The sequence below is a fragment of the Capricornis sumatraensis genome, chromosome 6, assembly GCF_032405125.1.
Source record: "Capricornis sumatraensis isolate serow.1 chromosome 6, serow.2, whole genome shotgun sequence".
In the NCBI taxonomy this organism is placed as follows: Eukaryota; Metazoa; Chordata; class Mammalia; order Artiodactyla; family Bovidae; genus Capricornis; species Capricornis sumatraensis.
Window position 1 is genome coordinate 119821720 of NC_091074.1, and position 12844 is coordinate 119834563.

Here is a 12844-nt window from a genome sequence, read left to right on the forward strand (position 1 = left end):
CTGGAGCAATTAAGGGGATTGCACTTGTGATTTTAAATCTCCCCAAAAGGAAATCTCTAGGCCAGATGGTATCATAGGCGAATTCTGCTAAATGTTTAAAGAAAAACTAATTCCATATAATTCTTCCAGGAAACAGAAGTGGAAAAGAAACACTCACCAGTTTACTTTATGAAGTTAGTGTTATCCTGATACCAAAGCCAGACCAAGGCACTCCCAAAAAGAGAAGTATAAACCAATAACTCGCAAAAGATATGGAAGCAAGAAAAAAAAAGATGAAATCAATCTTTAACCAAGTATTAGCAAACAGAATTGAGCAATATGTGAAAAGATTTATAAGCTATGACTGTGGGGTATTTTGGGGATGCAAGGCTGGGTCAATATTCAAAAATCGGCTCAAGTGAAACATCGACTAAAGTGGTCCGCCATACCAATAAACTAACACAGGAAAGGTTCGTGTCACACTGGTTGAAGCAGAAAGATCTGACGAAGTCCAGCACACTTCGATGACAGAAACTCTCAGAAAAATGGGAACAGATGGGGAATTTCCTCATCTTGACAAAGAGCATGCATTTTTAAAATAAAAAGTGTGGTTTTAATTGGAACATATCTGACACCCAACATTCAAGACCAAGGTGCACTGCACACTGATCTCAGTAGGCCCTGAACACGGTGTATGGTCGCCTACAGGGGTGGCATCGGTTAGCACTTCATTGCATCAGAGTTGTCGATGCTTTTTAAAATGTTTCTTTAAAACTTTTTGCCTGACAGGTCTTAGCTGAGGCACTCAGGATCTTAGTTCCCTGACCAGGGATCAAACCCAGGGCGCCTGCATTGGGAGAGTGGAGTCTTTAGCCGCTGCACCACCAGGGAAGTCCGCCATTTCTTCTTTTGTGTGGTGGGAATAATAAGATCTCGCTCTCAGCAATCTTGACGGTTTTAATACAGCATTGCTATCTATGTTCACCGCACTGTGCTATCAGCTCTCCAGGACTTACTAGCTGCACACGTGTCCCTGGAACCTCTCTCCCCGTCCCCGCCTGCCAGCGACCACTGCCCCTTTATAGTCTGGCTGCCTTAGACCCGCATGAAAGTTACAATCAGTGTCTTTCCATTGGATTCTCTCTTAGCTTATGACCTCCAGGGAAAAGCACAGTCGTCAATGAAGGACACACTTCTTCCTCAGTCTCTATCTGTAGCTTTTATCCATTGTCCTGCGACAGGCAGGTAGCTTTCAGTACCCCATTGAGAAGAACGCTGCAATAAGCCTGGGAGGACACGCATCCCTCTGATGTTTCCATTACTTTTGCATAAATACTCAGAAATGGAATTGTGTGATCATACGGTAACTCTTTTGGAGGAACCTGCGTTCTCTGTAGTGGCCGCACTAATACACATCCCATCCGGTGTTTTCAAGATCGTTACCTCCACGACCAGCGTTCTGACAGGTGTGAGGTGATAGCCTGTGGTTTTGATGTGCAACTTGCCTACTTGAAGTAGACTGTAAATTAGAGCCGTTTTTAGATCACAAGTCGCGTTTACACCTGCCTTGCAAACGAGCACCAAAGCCACCAGCATCTCTGGTGCTTCTCCTCCGGGGCCTCTGGTCTTCTTCACCCCACTGCCCCGACCCCCAAAACTGACCGCCAAAGAGCAGGGCCACTTCCAAGGGCTTGGACAAGAATCTGGCCCACGTCCCAGTTGTTATTTACATTTCTCAGATATAACTGAGACATCTGGACACAAGCCCCAGCAAGCCCATGTGTCTCCAGCTGGGAATCTTCCCCAGAGGTCACCTCTGTGCAGCCGAATCTCGGGACACTTTGTCCACAAGGACATTAACCTCACCCGCCCTCCCCTCAAGGGTTCACTCCTCCAGAGCTCCTGATGGCAGAAGACACCAGGCCACCCGTCCCGTCCACACGGCCCGCTGGCTTGCGACACAGCCCAGCCAGCACGGACCAGGATGCCAACGTGGAGCGCACAGGGCCCCATGGTGGGGAGAGGCGTCGCGGCACGTTACACCCGAAGATCCCGAGGTCACGAGGGATCTTAGTACAGGAGGCCGCCCAGGATCGAGGGCCGTGGAGGCCGTCAGTCAGTCAGGGGGCTGGGGCAGTGGGGTCCTCGGCCAGCCACTGTCCTCAAGACTAACCCTGCAGCTCAGAAGTGGGCTCCACTATGTAATGCAGACGACCACCACCGAGGGCCTACTGAGTGCACGTGCTTATCGTCACCTACGAGGGGCGAGAATCTGGAAACATGCACGCACGGCTAAGTGAGCCACTGTGCCGTGGAACCAGCGCAGGGCCCTGACGACGCGCGCCATCGGTCCAAGATCCCCAGCTGGTGCAGGAAGCAACGGGAAAATCCAGACAGCTCTGCATCCGCATCTCCGCCTGTCTGGAAACCACGCCCAAACCAGAGCACTGAGAATGATCCTTTATTTAGTCGTTTCTTTACAACTGAAACTCTGGGAATTCAAAATTAACATCCTTGCCCGTGAGCTTCTTATAGACACCAGAGAACGTTTCAACCTACAAGAGAAGAGATAAATCGTCACAACAAACACAGGGGACGTGTCCTCTGTAGTCCCAAGCGGGGCAAGCTCGAGTCTGGTGTGGGGAAGGACTCCACCCCCTGCACCGCGTGCTGGCTCCTCTGGGTCACTCGGAGACCCTGGGCGGACGGTTTACCGGGAATGAAGCAAAACGACACTTCTGCCCAGAGTCTATCTCGACCACCACCCAGCCTCAAGTTCAGCCTAACACACCATGGAATTACTTCAGGCCCATTTCTCCTAACAGTTGAAAACAACTCCAGTGTTTAAAACATCTTCCAACTGAACCTGATCTACAGCCCCCAAGGCAGTCGGCGCAGAGCCCACAGCAGGCGGGTTCGGAGCCGCCAGGGCGGCTGGGCTGGGCTGGGCTGGCCCTCGCCTGGGTCTGCGTCTGGCCCCTACCTTGTGTTCCACGTTGTTCTGCTGAGCTTTGTCCAGATGGACCTTTATGAGTCGGCTGCCGTCCAGCTTCACGCGGATCCTCTTGCCCACAATCTCACTTGGGAAAACCAAGTCCTCCAGGATGGCGTCGTGCACGGCAGTCAGAGTGCGGCTTAAAGAACACAACAACAAAGGTGAGAAACTCAGCAACGTCTGCCCTCCTGGGAACCCCCAGGGCACCTCGGCAAGTCAAGCCCTGAGTGGAACGCTCCAGGTTCCTGAAGCCACAGCAGCACGCGCGTCTCATCTGTCACAGCAGAGCCGCGGCCACGTGAGGAGAGGGAGACACATGCTACCATCTCACCTCAAAAGCCAGTGTGCTGTGAGCCACACACACCAGCTGTCACGAGCGATCGTCCGCAGAAAAGGAGATTAGTGACGACTTTTATCCTTGGACACACCTTTAGGTTGTCAGTCACACGATTCTCTGTGGTAACCTCTTACCTCTTCTAAAATGATCTTCTCCAGTGTTGTCAAATGATTAGATGTCACCACAGGCTTTACCTAGCAAAGACCCTCTAAGGGGTCCCTGGCCGATAAGATGCACCCAAGCCCCTCCCTCTTTCTGCAATGGAATGAGGTGACACCCCACCCAAAGGACACTGCTCTACCCCAGCTCTAGGATGCGGCCCCTCCCATGAGGCTCCCATTTCAGCCCGTCCCGTCAGACTGCCAAGGGAGCCGTGCTCCCCTCCTGGATTTGACTCCAAGTTCACAACCCATCTGGCTGCCTGACAAGGTTCAATTAACTCCAAACTGCTAGCCTATCAGCTTTGTGCCACAGGATACCAGGAATGAGAGAGTGAAGAGACTGTTCTCATTCCCAACGTCTGCAGGACTCCCTTTTATTACGGAACGTGTCCAGGTCTTATTCACCCCTCAGTGGCTCAGACACCACGTCCTACTCGTTTCTCTTTCTGTCTGCACCTCCGCACACACAGAAGGGGCTCCTAAATGACCGCAAAGCCTCACTGCTCCAAGGCCAAGAGCAGCTTCAGCACCTCTCAGCACACAAATTAGACAGTCAGCCCAGTCGACGAATGGCTGCTAACCACTGGCTAAGCACACCCTTACAGGTTAGGAAAGCACCATGGACCCCGTAAATCACTTCCTTCAAAACAGCAGAACGGAATCTAGCTGGTCTCACACTCAACTCTAGCCCGAAATAAAGCCTCTTTGAGGGAGAGCAGTGGCAGCACAATCACAGGGCAGCAGAGCTGTAGCTGCTTCAAAAGAAAGTGACCGAGACCCTGCACGCAGCTCGCGCAGGAGGAGGGCGAGCGCAGGGAAGGACAAGAGGCCGCGGGCGGGCGGGCGGACTGGAGACGGGCGGGATGGCTCCGTGCAGGAGAAGGGAAGACTCCCGGCTCTGGGCCAGGCCACTGGGACAGGCCGGCTTCATCAGCTGAGAAGTGGAGGCAGGTCTGCGATGAGGGAGAGCCAAGGCCACAGACCCCAAGTCAGCACCTTCACCGTGTGCAGAGAAAGGGGCTGCTTCACAGGCAAGTACTGATTCAGGTCGTCAGAACCCAGGCTGCAAAGCCATTTCAGTATCAGCATTAACAAACCAAACGTTCTTGATTATCCCATGCTTGATCTCCTGCAAACTATCCAGAAGAGCCCTGCTCCCCCTAAAAGTTCTACATTCTAATGCTACTCCAACTGCCCTGAAAACAAGCCCGAAGCAACAACAGCGCAAGTTCTGTAACACCCAGCACGGGCCTGTCCAGCCTCTCCATCCTCCACAACGTGGCACCGTCAACACCTGTCCACAGCACTAGAGACCCCTCATGCCCTGCTTCCAGGCACTCCCTGGCTGAGTGCAGATGCCAGCACCACTGGCTGAACGGAGGGAGGATGAGTGACACCCTTTACCCCATCAGCAGGGGTGCTCAAGTCCTTTCTCAAACTGCCCAAGGGCAGGCCTGCAGGGACCCAAGAAACCAAGTATGTGCAATCAGCGACTCCAAGAAAACACCAGAAAGCTCAGACCAAGGAGCCAACCTCCAGGATCTAGTTTACAGCAGATAACCTGCAAGTCAGTCCAGTTCAGAAAACACGCATCACCAGCAATGCCTTCAACCTGTGCCATGAGCAACAGACGCGTCTACTCAACCTTGAACCCACAGCAGAAGTGAACAGTGAGAGCACGCTGCACTGCCCACCCCCACGCCGGGTGTGCCTCACCCCACCACGCTCAGCTGGCTCCTCCTCACTGCTCCTACCCTTTACCCAAAGAACTGGATGAAAGTCTCACCTTCTGTGAGTGCAGCAACCTATTGTACCACCTATGTGAGCATATGTAATTCTTGCCTCCAGAATCAACCTTAAAACATTTCACACACAGTTACAGAAACCAAGTTACTTGATAAAAATTCCCATGTGAATGGATTTCCTACATCATCCACACTTAATTTTAAAAAACTTATATAACTCTTACTATAAATAACCCATGCCAATCAACAATGGTTATTAAGAGTGGTACTCACATTTTCCATGCTGATAAAACCTACCTCCTGGGACGTTTCTGCTTATTTTTCGTACGGCTTTTTCGAGTTGGCTTAGGCAGAATTCTCCTCTGTAAGGCAAAAATTATCATCCAACAAACTTTTAAAGACTTAAGTTGTCAGAAAACTAAGCACTATCAAAACTGCTTTACAAACCAAAGGACATAATGGCTGAATAAATTAAAAGCTCCAGAAAATTAAACAAGCTAGACCCAACAAGTGAGGAAGAATCTCTGAAGCACTTCCTGACCTCATTAATTCTTTCAGAACCCACAGCTTATAATAAAATGTAACTGGAAAAATGTGACTGATCCCCCAAATATTACATGCCTGTTCACATTTCATCCAGCCCACTACCCACTTACAGGTACTAAGTCAGAATACTACTCCTTAACTTCCTCATCAGCCAAGCACTTAAGTCCTAGAGATCTGTTTGCAGGAAGGCCCAGTCTAACTTAGAAAACAAAAACACAGCCCCTTACCCATTTCCTCCTTACTCTACCAACCATTCCTTTGCGTGCCTTTCCTCCAGCATCTACATGTAATTTCCCAGGGTGGTGCGAGTCTGCTGAGAAATCCCACCAGGCGGGGCAAGCGGCAACTTCACATGTTACCTGCATCACTTCTGCACAGCCCAGTACCATTATAGCACTGCAGCCAGGGAAGGCACTGGGGCCGCTTTAACACCAACAGCAGCAGTCCAGTTCCGTCGCTCAGTTGTGTCCGCTTCTGTGCCACTCCACGGACCGCAGCACGCCAGCCTTCCCTCGCCATCACCATCTCCCAGGGCTTACTCAAACTCATGGCCTTCGAGTAGGTGATGCTACCCAACCATCTCCATCTCATCCTCTGTCCTCCCCTTCTCCTCCTGCCTTCAATCTTTCCCAGCATCAGGGTCTTTTCCCATGAGTCAGGTCTTCGCATCAGGTGGCCAACCCAGCAGCAGTACCCTCTATCTCTTTAACCTGGTGCAAGCACCGACCAGTGACTCTACCAACACAAGCCCTCACTGCAGCGACCCAACACGACGTGCCCCGCGGGCGCACCTGGGCGATGAAGACGACGTGCTTGCCGCTGAACTTCTTCTCCAGCTCGCGCACCAGGCGCACCTGGATTTTCTGGAAAGACTTCAGCTGCGGGACGGGGACGAAGATAATAATAGCTTTCCGGCCACCGCCAACTTCGATCTCCTAGAGTCGAAGCGGGAAGAGAGGCACAGATGTAGTTAGGCGGGGAGGGGAACCCTGGCCCTCCCGGCGGCCCGCGCACGTGCCCGAGCTCCGCCCCGTCCTGGGGGAACCCGAAGCCCACCCCGGGGGGACCCCCTTGCCTTGGCGGCCGTGATGTTCAGCTCCCGCAGCTGCGCCTTGAGGTCCGAGTTCATCTCCAGCTCCAGCAGAGCCTGCGGGGCGGCAGAGGGCGCAGCCCACGATCAGCGCGCGCAGCCTCATTCACCCCGACCCCCGCCGGGACCCCGGCTCGCCCGCCCCCTCACCTGGGAGATGCCCGACTCGAACTCGTCCGGCTTCTCGCCGTTGGGCTTGACGATCTTGGCGCTGGAGCTGAACATGGCCGGGACCTGGAAGCACAGGGCGCTCAGGGCGAGCGGCCGGCCCCATCCTCCCCCCGCACAAGCCATCGAGACCCCCGGGCCGGACAATCGGCCGCATCCCCACCCGGGGGCCCCAGACGTGTGCCCCCCGAAGCCGGCGGACCGGCATGGCGCCCGCGGACCACGTACCTTGCAGAGGCGGCCAAATATTCTTGCCGCTGCCGACTCGAGCAGGCCTAGAAAGAGGCCTAAATCTCGCGAGAGTTCGTTAAATCCCGGCGGCGGAGGGGAAGAGGCGGGAATAGCGCGAGTAGCGAAACCGGAAGAACCACTGAGACGCGGAGGCAGCCTAGAGAGTCGCCGGAAGGGGCTCCTGAGGGCCGGAAAGCTGGGAAGGCTTTTGGCTCCGCTGTTATCTTTGTCTCGGCTGTTCGCGGGAATTCCCGTGGGGGCAGCCGAGGTTCCAGGAGGGCGGTGGGCGGGGCCGGCGGCAATCTGTCTGGGGACCCAGGTCCACCCGGGGAAAACAGCCTGGGCTACGCCCGAAGATACGACCAAAAGCCTAACTTAACACGAGGAAGCTTAACGTCCCAGCTGAAGCAATGAAAAGGAACCGGAGACTTGGGTTCTGTTTGGGCTGTGGAGGACCAAATGAGATGCTTGGGACAGCTCTTTGGGAACGAACTGCTCCGGGCCACACTGGGCTCTCGTGTCGACTGCTTGGTGTGGGTGATGATTCTGAGACGTCTAGGGGCACCTGTGGTGGAGGCGGCCTGGAGCTGAAGAACCACCCCAAGAGGGGAAGTTAAGCTGAGTTCAGTTGCTCAAGTCGTGTGCGAATGGAACACAACATGCCAGGCTTCCCTGTCCATCACCAACTGCCAGAGTTTACTCAAACTCATGTCCATTGAGTCCGTGATGCCATCCAACCATCTCATCCTCTGTTGTCCCCTTCTCCTCCTGCCCTCAGTCTTTCCCAGCATCAGGGTCTTTTCCAATGAGTCAGTTTGTTAGGAGAAGCACACTGATTGAAACCGCCCACCCTGGCCAGGCACCATAGTAATCATTTGCATGAGTTGTTTTATGACAGGAGATCCTGATAAGGAATATGGAACTAGTAAGCCACCCTGCTTATTTAACTTCTATGCAGATTACATCATGAGAAACGCTGGACTGGAAGAAACACAAGCTGGAATCAAGATTGCCGGGAGAAATATCAATAACCTCAGATACGCAGGTGACACCACCCTTATGGCAGAAAGTGAAGAGGAGAGTGAAAACGTTGGCTTAAAGCTCAACATTCAGAAAACGAAGATCATGGCATCCGGTCCCATCACTTCATGGGAAATAGATGGGGAAACAGTAGAAACAGTGTCAGACTATTTTTTGGGGGCTCCAAAATCACTGCAGATGGTGACTGCAGCCATGAAATTAAAAGACGCTTACTCCTTGGAAGAAAAGTTATGACCAATCTAGATAGTATATTCAAAAGCAGAGACATTACTTTGCCGACTAAGGTCCGTCTAGTCAAGGCTATGGTTTTTCCTGTGGTCATGTATGGATGTGAGAGTTGGACTGTGAAGAAGGCTGAGCGCCGAAGAATTGATGTTTTTGAACTGTGGTGTTGGAGAAGACTCTTGAGAATCCCTTGGACTGCAAGGAGATCCAACCAGTCCATTCTGAAGGAGATCAGCCCTGGGATTTCTTTGGAAGGACTGATGCTAAAGCTGAAGCTCCAGTACTTTGGCCACCTCATGCGAAGAGTTGACTCATTGGAAAAGACTCTGATGCTGGGAGGGATTGGGGGCAGGAGGAGAAGGGGACGACCGAGGATGAGATGGCTGGATGGCATCACGGACTCGATGGGTGTGAGTCTGAGTGAACTCCGGGAGATGCTGATGGACATGGAGGCCTGGCGTGCTGCAATTCATGGGGTCGCAAAGAGTTGGACACGACTGAGTGACTGAACTGAACTGAAGCCACCACCAACCGGAAGAGTTCGGGAAACATCTAAAGGAGACACTGCGTGTCCGTCAACTTCCCAGAATCCCTCTCGCTAGCATCCATCTTGGCTGAGCAATGCGTGTGGCACCAGGAAAGGCTCTGAATTAGAGTGATTGGTCAAAAGCCACCCAGAAACTAATCCCATCACTGTAAAACCCGACATTGTGAGCCACGTGGCAGAGCAGTTCTCCTGGGTTTCCTTATCCTACTGCTCTCCACCTGGGTGCCCTTTCCCAATAAAATCTCTTGCTTTGTCAGCACGTGTCTCCTCGTACAATTCATTTCCGAGTGTTAGACAAGAGCCCAGTTTTGGGCCCTGGAAGGGGTCCACCTTCCTACAACAAGTTCTTTGCATCAGGTGGCCAAAGTATTGGAGCTTCAGCTTCAGCATCAGTCCTGCCAATGAACACCCAGGACTGATTTCCTTTAGGGTCTACTGGTTGGATCTCCTTGCAGTCCAAGGGACTCTCAAGAGTCTTCTCCAACACCACAGTTCAAAAACATCAATTCTTCGGCGCTCAGCTTTATCGTCCAACTCTCACATCCATATATGACCACTGGAAAAACTAGCCTTAACTAGACGGACTTTGGTTGGCAAAGTAATGTCTCTGCTTCTTAATATGCTGTTTAGGTTGGTCATAACTTTCCTTCCAAGGAGCAAGCGTCTTTTAATTTCATGGCTGCAGTCACCATCTGCAAAGACTTGGGGCCAAACAGGATGCAATTCCAGGAGGAGGACGCGGGATGCTTGGGAAAAGCTGGGGCTCAAGCTGGACAGCTGAATTTAGTGCAGCTGTGGTGAAAGATTCGGGGATGGCAAATGGCCTTAGAGTGGGTCAAGAATTTGACACAGCAGAACTTTTTATTGGGAAAATGCTTACTATCCTGTCACTTGAAACACGTGTGTAAAGGACTTCCTGCCCTAGAGAGGAGTGAAAAATACAATTCACAAATAATTGTCTAGGTGTGTGTTCTGTGCTAGCCATGAGGAAAACCCACTGGATCCTTGCCCTTGGGAGATGGCAGTTTCGAGAGTGAAAGTGAGAGTCGCTCAGCCGTGTCCTACTCTTTGCAACCCCATGGACTACACGTCCATGGAACTCTCCAGACCAGAATACTGGAGTGGGTAGCCTCTCCCTTCTCCAAGGGATCTTCTCAACCCAGGGATCGAGCCCAGGTCTCCCACGTTGCAGGTGGATTCTTTACCTGCTGAGCCACCAGGGAAGCCCACCAGGGAAGTTTAGTGAAGAAAACATAAATTGTATGACTGTGTGTATAATGACAAGTTATAACTGTACATATGAGTAAAATGAGTAAAGGGGGCCAGGGGGACTCATGCTTTAAGAAACCAGGGAATTCTGTGGAAGAGATGAAATTAATCTGTGGTGAGGAGAAGGGGAAGACAGAGGGTGAGATAGTTGGATGGCATCACCGACTCGATGGACGTGAGTCTGAGCAAGCTCTGGGAGATGGTGATGGACAGGGAGGCCTGGCGTTCTGCGGTCCATGGGGTGGCAAAGAGTCACTAGGGAGAAGGGCATTTCCAACCTAGCAAACAGTATCTGACTGTGAGGAGATAATCTACTTGAACTTCAGTTTCCTCACCTGTCAAATTTAGCAGAGCAATTATCCACATGGGTCAGGTGCTGTGGAAAATGCTTAGAACGTTACGCTAGGTGATGTCTAAGATTTCCAACAAGCTTTACTAAGATTGTGTTCATCTTAGATATTTAAAGCTATATATACTTCTCTATGTGATTGCAGCCATGAAATGAAAAGACGCTTACTCCTTGGTAGGAAAGTTATGGTCAACCTAGACAGCATATTAAAAAGCAGAGACATTACTTTGCCAACCAAGGTCCATCTAGTCAAGGCTTTGGTTTTTCCAGTGGTCATGTATGGATGTGAGAGTTGGACGATAAAGAAAGCTGAGCGCTGAAGAATTGATGCTTTTGAACTGTGGTGTTGGAGAAGACTCTTGAGAGTCCCTTGGACTGCAAGGAGATCCAACCAGTCCATCCTACAGGAATCAGTCTTGGGTGTTCATTGGCAGGACTGATGCTGAAGCTGAAACTCCAATACTCTGGCCACCTGATGCAAAGAACCAACTCATTGGGAAAGATCCTGATGCTGGGAAAGATAGAGGGCAGGAGGAAAAGGGGACGACAGAGGATGAGATGGTTGATGGCATCACTGCCTCAATGGACATGGGTTTGGGTGGACTCCAGGAGTTGGTGATGGACAGGGAAGCCTAGTGTGCTGCAGTCCATGGGGTCGCAAAGAGTTGGACACGACTGAGCGACTGAACTGAACTGATACTTCTCTAATGTTAGGGGGAGAGGGGCCAACTATTATCTCACTCAAATCAGCTTGGAACTTGTTGAAGAGAGAAAATGGAGCTGACCTGTGATCTTACCTGGGTCACCATTCCAAACCCCCTTGATGAACCATTTCCATGCCTTTGCCCACTTTTTCAACCTGGCTTCCGTGTCTCCCACTCCACGAAAGCAGCACTCCAGAAGTTCATCCAGTAAAGTTCTTTCTGGTCTCCAGGACTTTGTTGAAAGGCCTGGCGGGAGAGGACATTCTTGCCTTGTTCCCCATCCTCAGGAAAAGCTCTCTTCCATCACGTCAGTGACTACGATGTTCGCATTAGGTGTTTGTAGACGTTATTTATTGAGGAAGTCCCCTCCTATCCCCATTTTCTGGGTTTTTATCATAAATGGGATTATGTCCAATGCATTTTATGCATTAATTAGTATAATCATGAGTTTTTCCTCCCAGCCTGTTAATATTGTAGACTGCCTTAATGGGTTTTCAAATATTGCACCTTCCCCGAATGTCTGGAATAAGCCCTGTTTGGTAATGGGGTATAATTCTTTCTCACTGGGCTCATCGTCTTACTCTCATCTTTCTTTCTCATCATCCACTTATTAATATTTTGTTGAGAATTTTTAATGTCTATTCAAGACATATTGGTCTGTAGTTTCCTTTTTTTTTGTATTGTTTTGGTCAGGTTTTGGATTAGGTTAATATCAGCATAAAATGAATTGGGACGGGCTCCCTCATCTTGTATTTTCTGAAAACAATTGTGTAGAATCAGTGTTAAGTCTTCAAACATTTGGTTGAATTCAGCTGTGAAATTATCAGGGCCTGGAGATTTCTTTTTGCAGGGATTTTTACTATGATGAATTCCATTTTTTAAATAGTTACAAGGATATTTAGATTATTTCTTTCATATTGGATGAAACTTAGCAGTTTGTGCTTCTACAGGAACTGGTACATTTCATTTAAATTGTTGAATTTATTCCAGTAGAATTGTTCATAATATTCCTTTATCCTTTTAATGTTCAGCACAATAAAAGATGTTTTTTTAAGAAGATTCCACAGGAACCTTCTAGTCAGTACATTATTTCAAGTTCCTGCAGGAGGAAAGCACTACGTGGAAACAGAGCTTGTATGCCGCAGGATTAAAGAACATCTGGGCAGTGATTGGGAGAGTAGTGTCTGTTGCGGGGGGTACAACAAAGCACCCCTTCTTTAGGAAAATCTACCTTCCAGAGGTCAGAGGAAGGTCACTCAGTGCTGGAGAGGCCAGGTTTTTCATCTGTTCTGACAGCAGATGCCTTAAGTGTCGAACCTGGACTTGGAAAAACTGCCATTTTTCTTTGGCAGTCCTAGGTCCCTTCATGGCTGAAAGCTTAGCGAGTGGACGCTGTCTTCCTGAGGGGAGGCTCCAGAAGGAGAGCAAGGATGCAAATCCACGTGTTGCAACAGAGA

General features: G+C 50.5%; 1 protein-coding gene across 1 annotated transcript; it reads right to left on the reverse strand.

The window, feature by feature from the left end:
• Positions 1–2425: 2425 nt before the first annotated feature.
• On the reverse strand, positions 2426–7355 carry RPS7 (ribosomal protein S7). The gene is made up of 7 exons (XM_068973565.1): positions 7250–7355; positions 7004–7087; positions 6839–6910; positions 6555–6698; positions 5515–5579; positions 2963–3113; positions 2426–2534 (listed from the first exon to the last, which is right to left on the reverse strand). Exons 2-7 carry the CDS (start codon positions 7076–7078, stop codon positions 2457–2459), a joined length of 585 nt encoding a protein of 194 aa, XP_068829666.1. The 5' UTR covers positions 7079–7087; positions 7250–7355; the 3' UTR covers positions 2426–2456.
• Positions 7356–12844: the final 5489 nt, after the last annotated feature.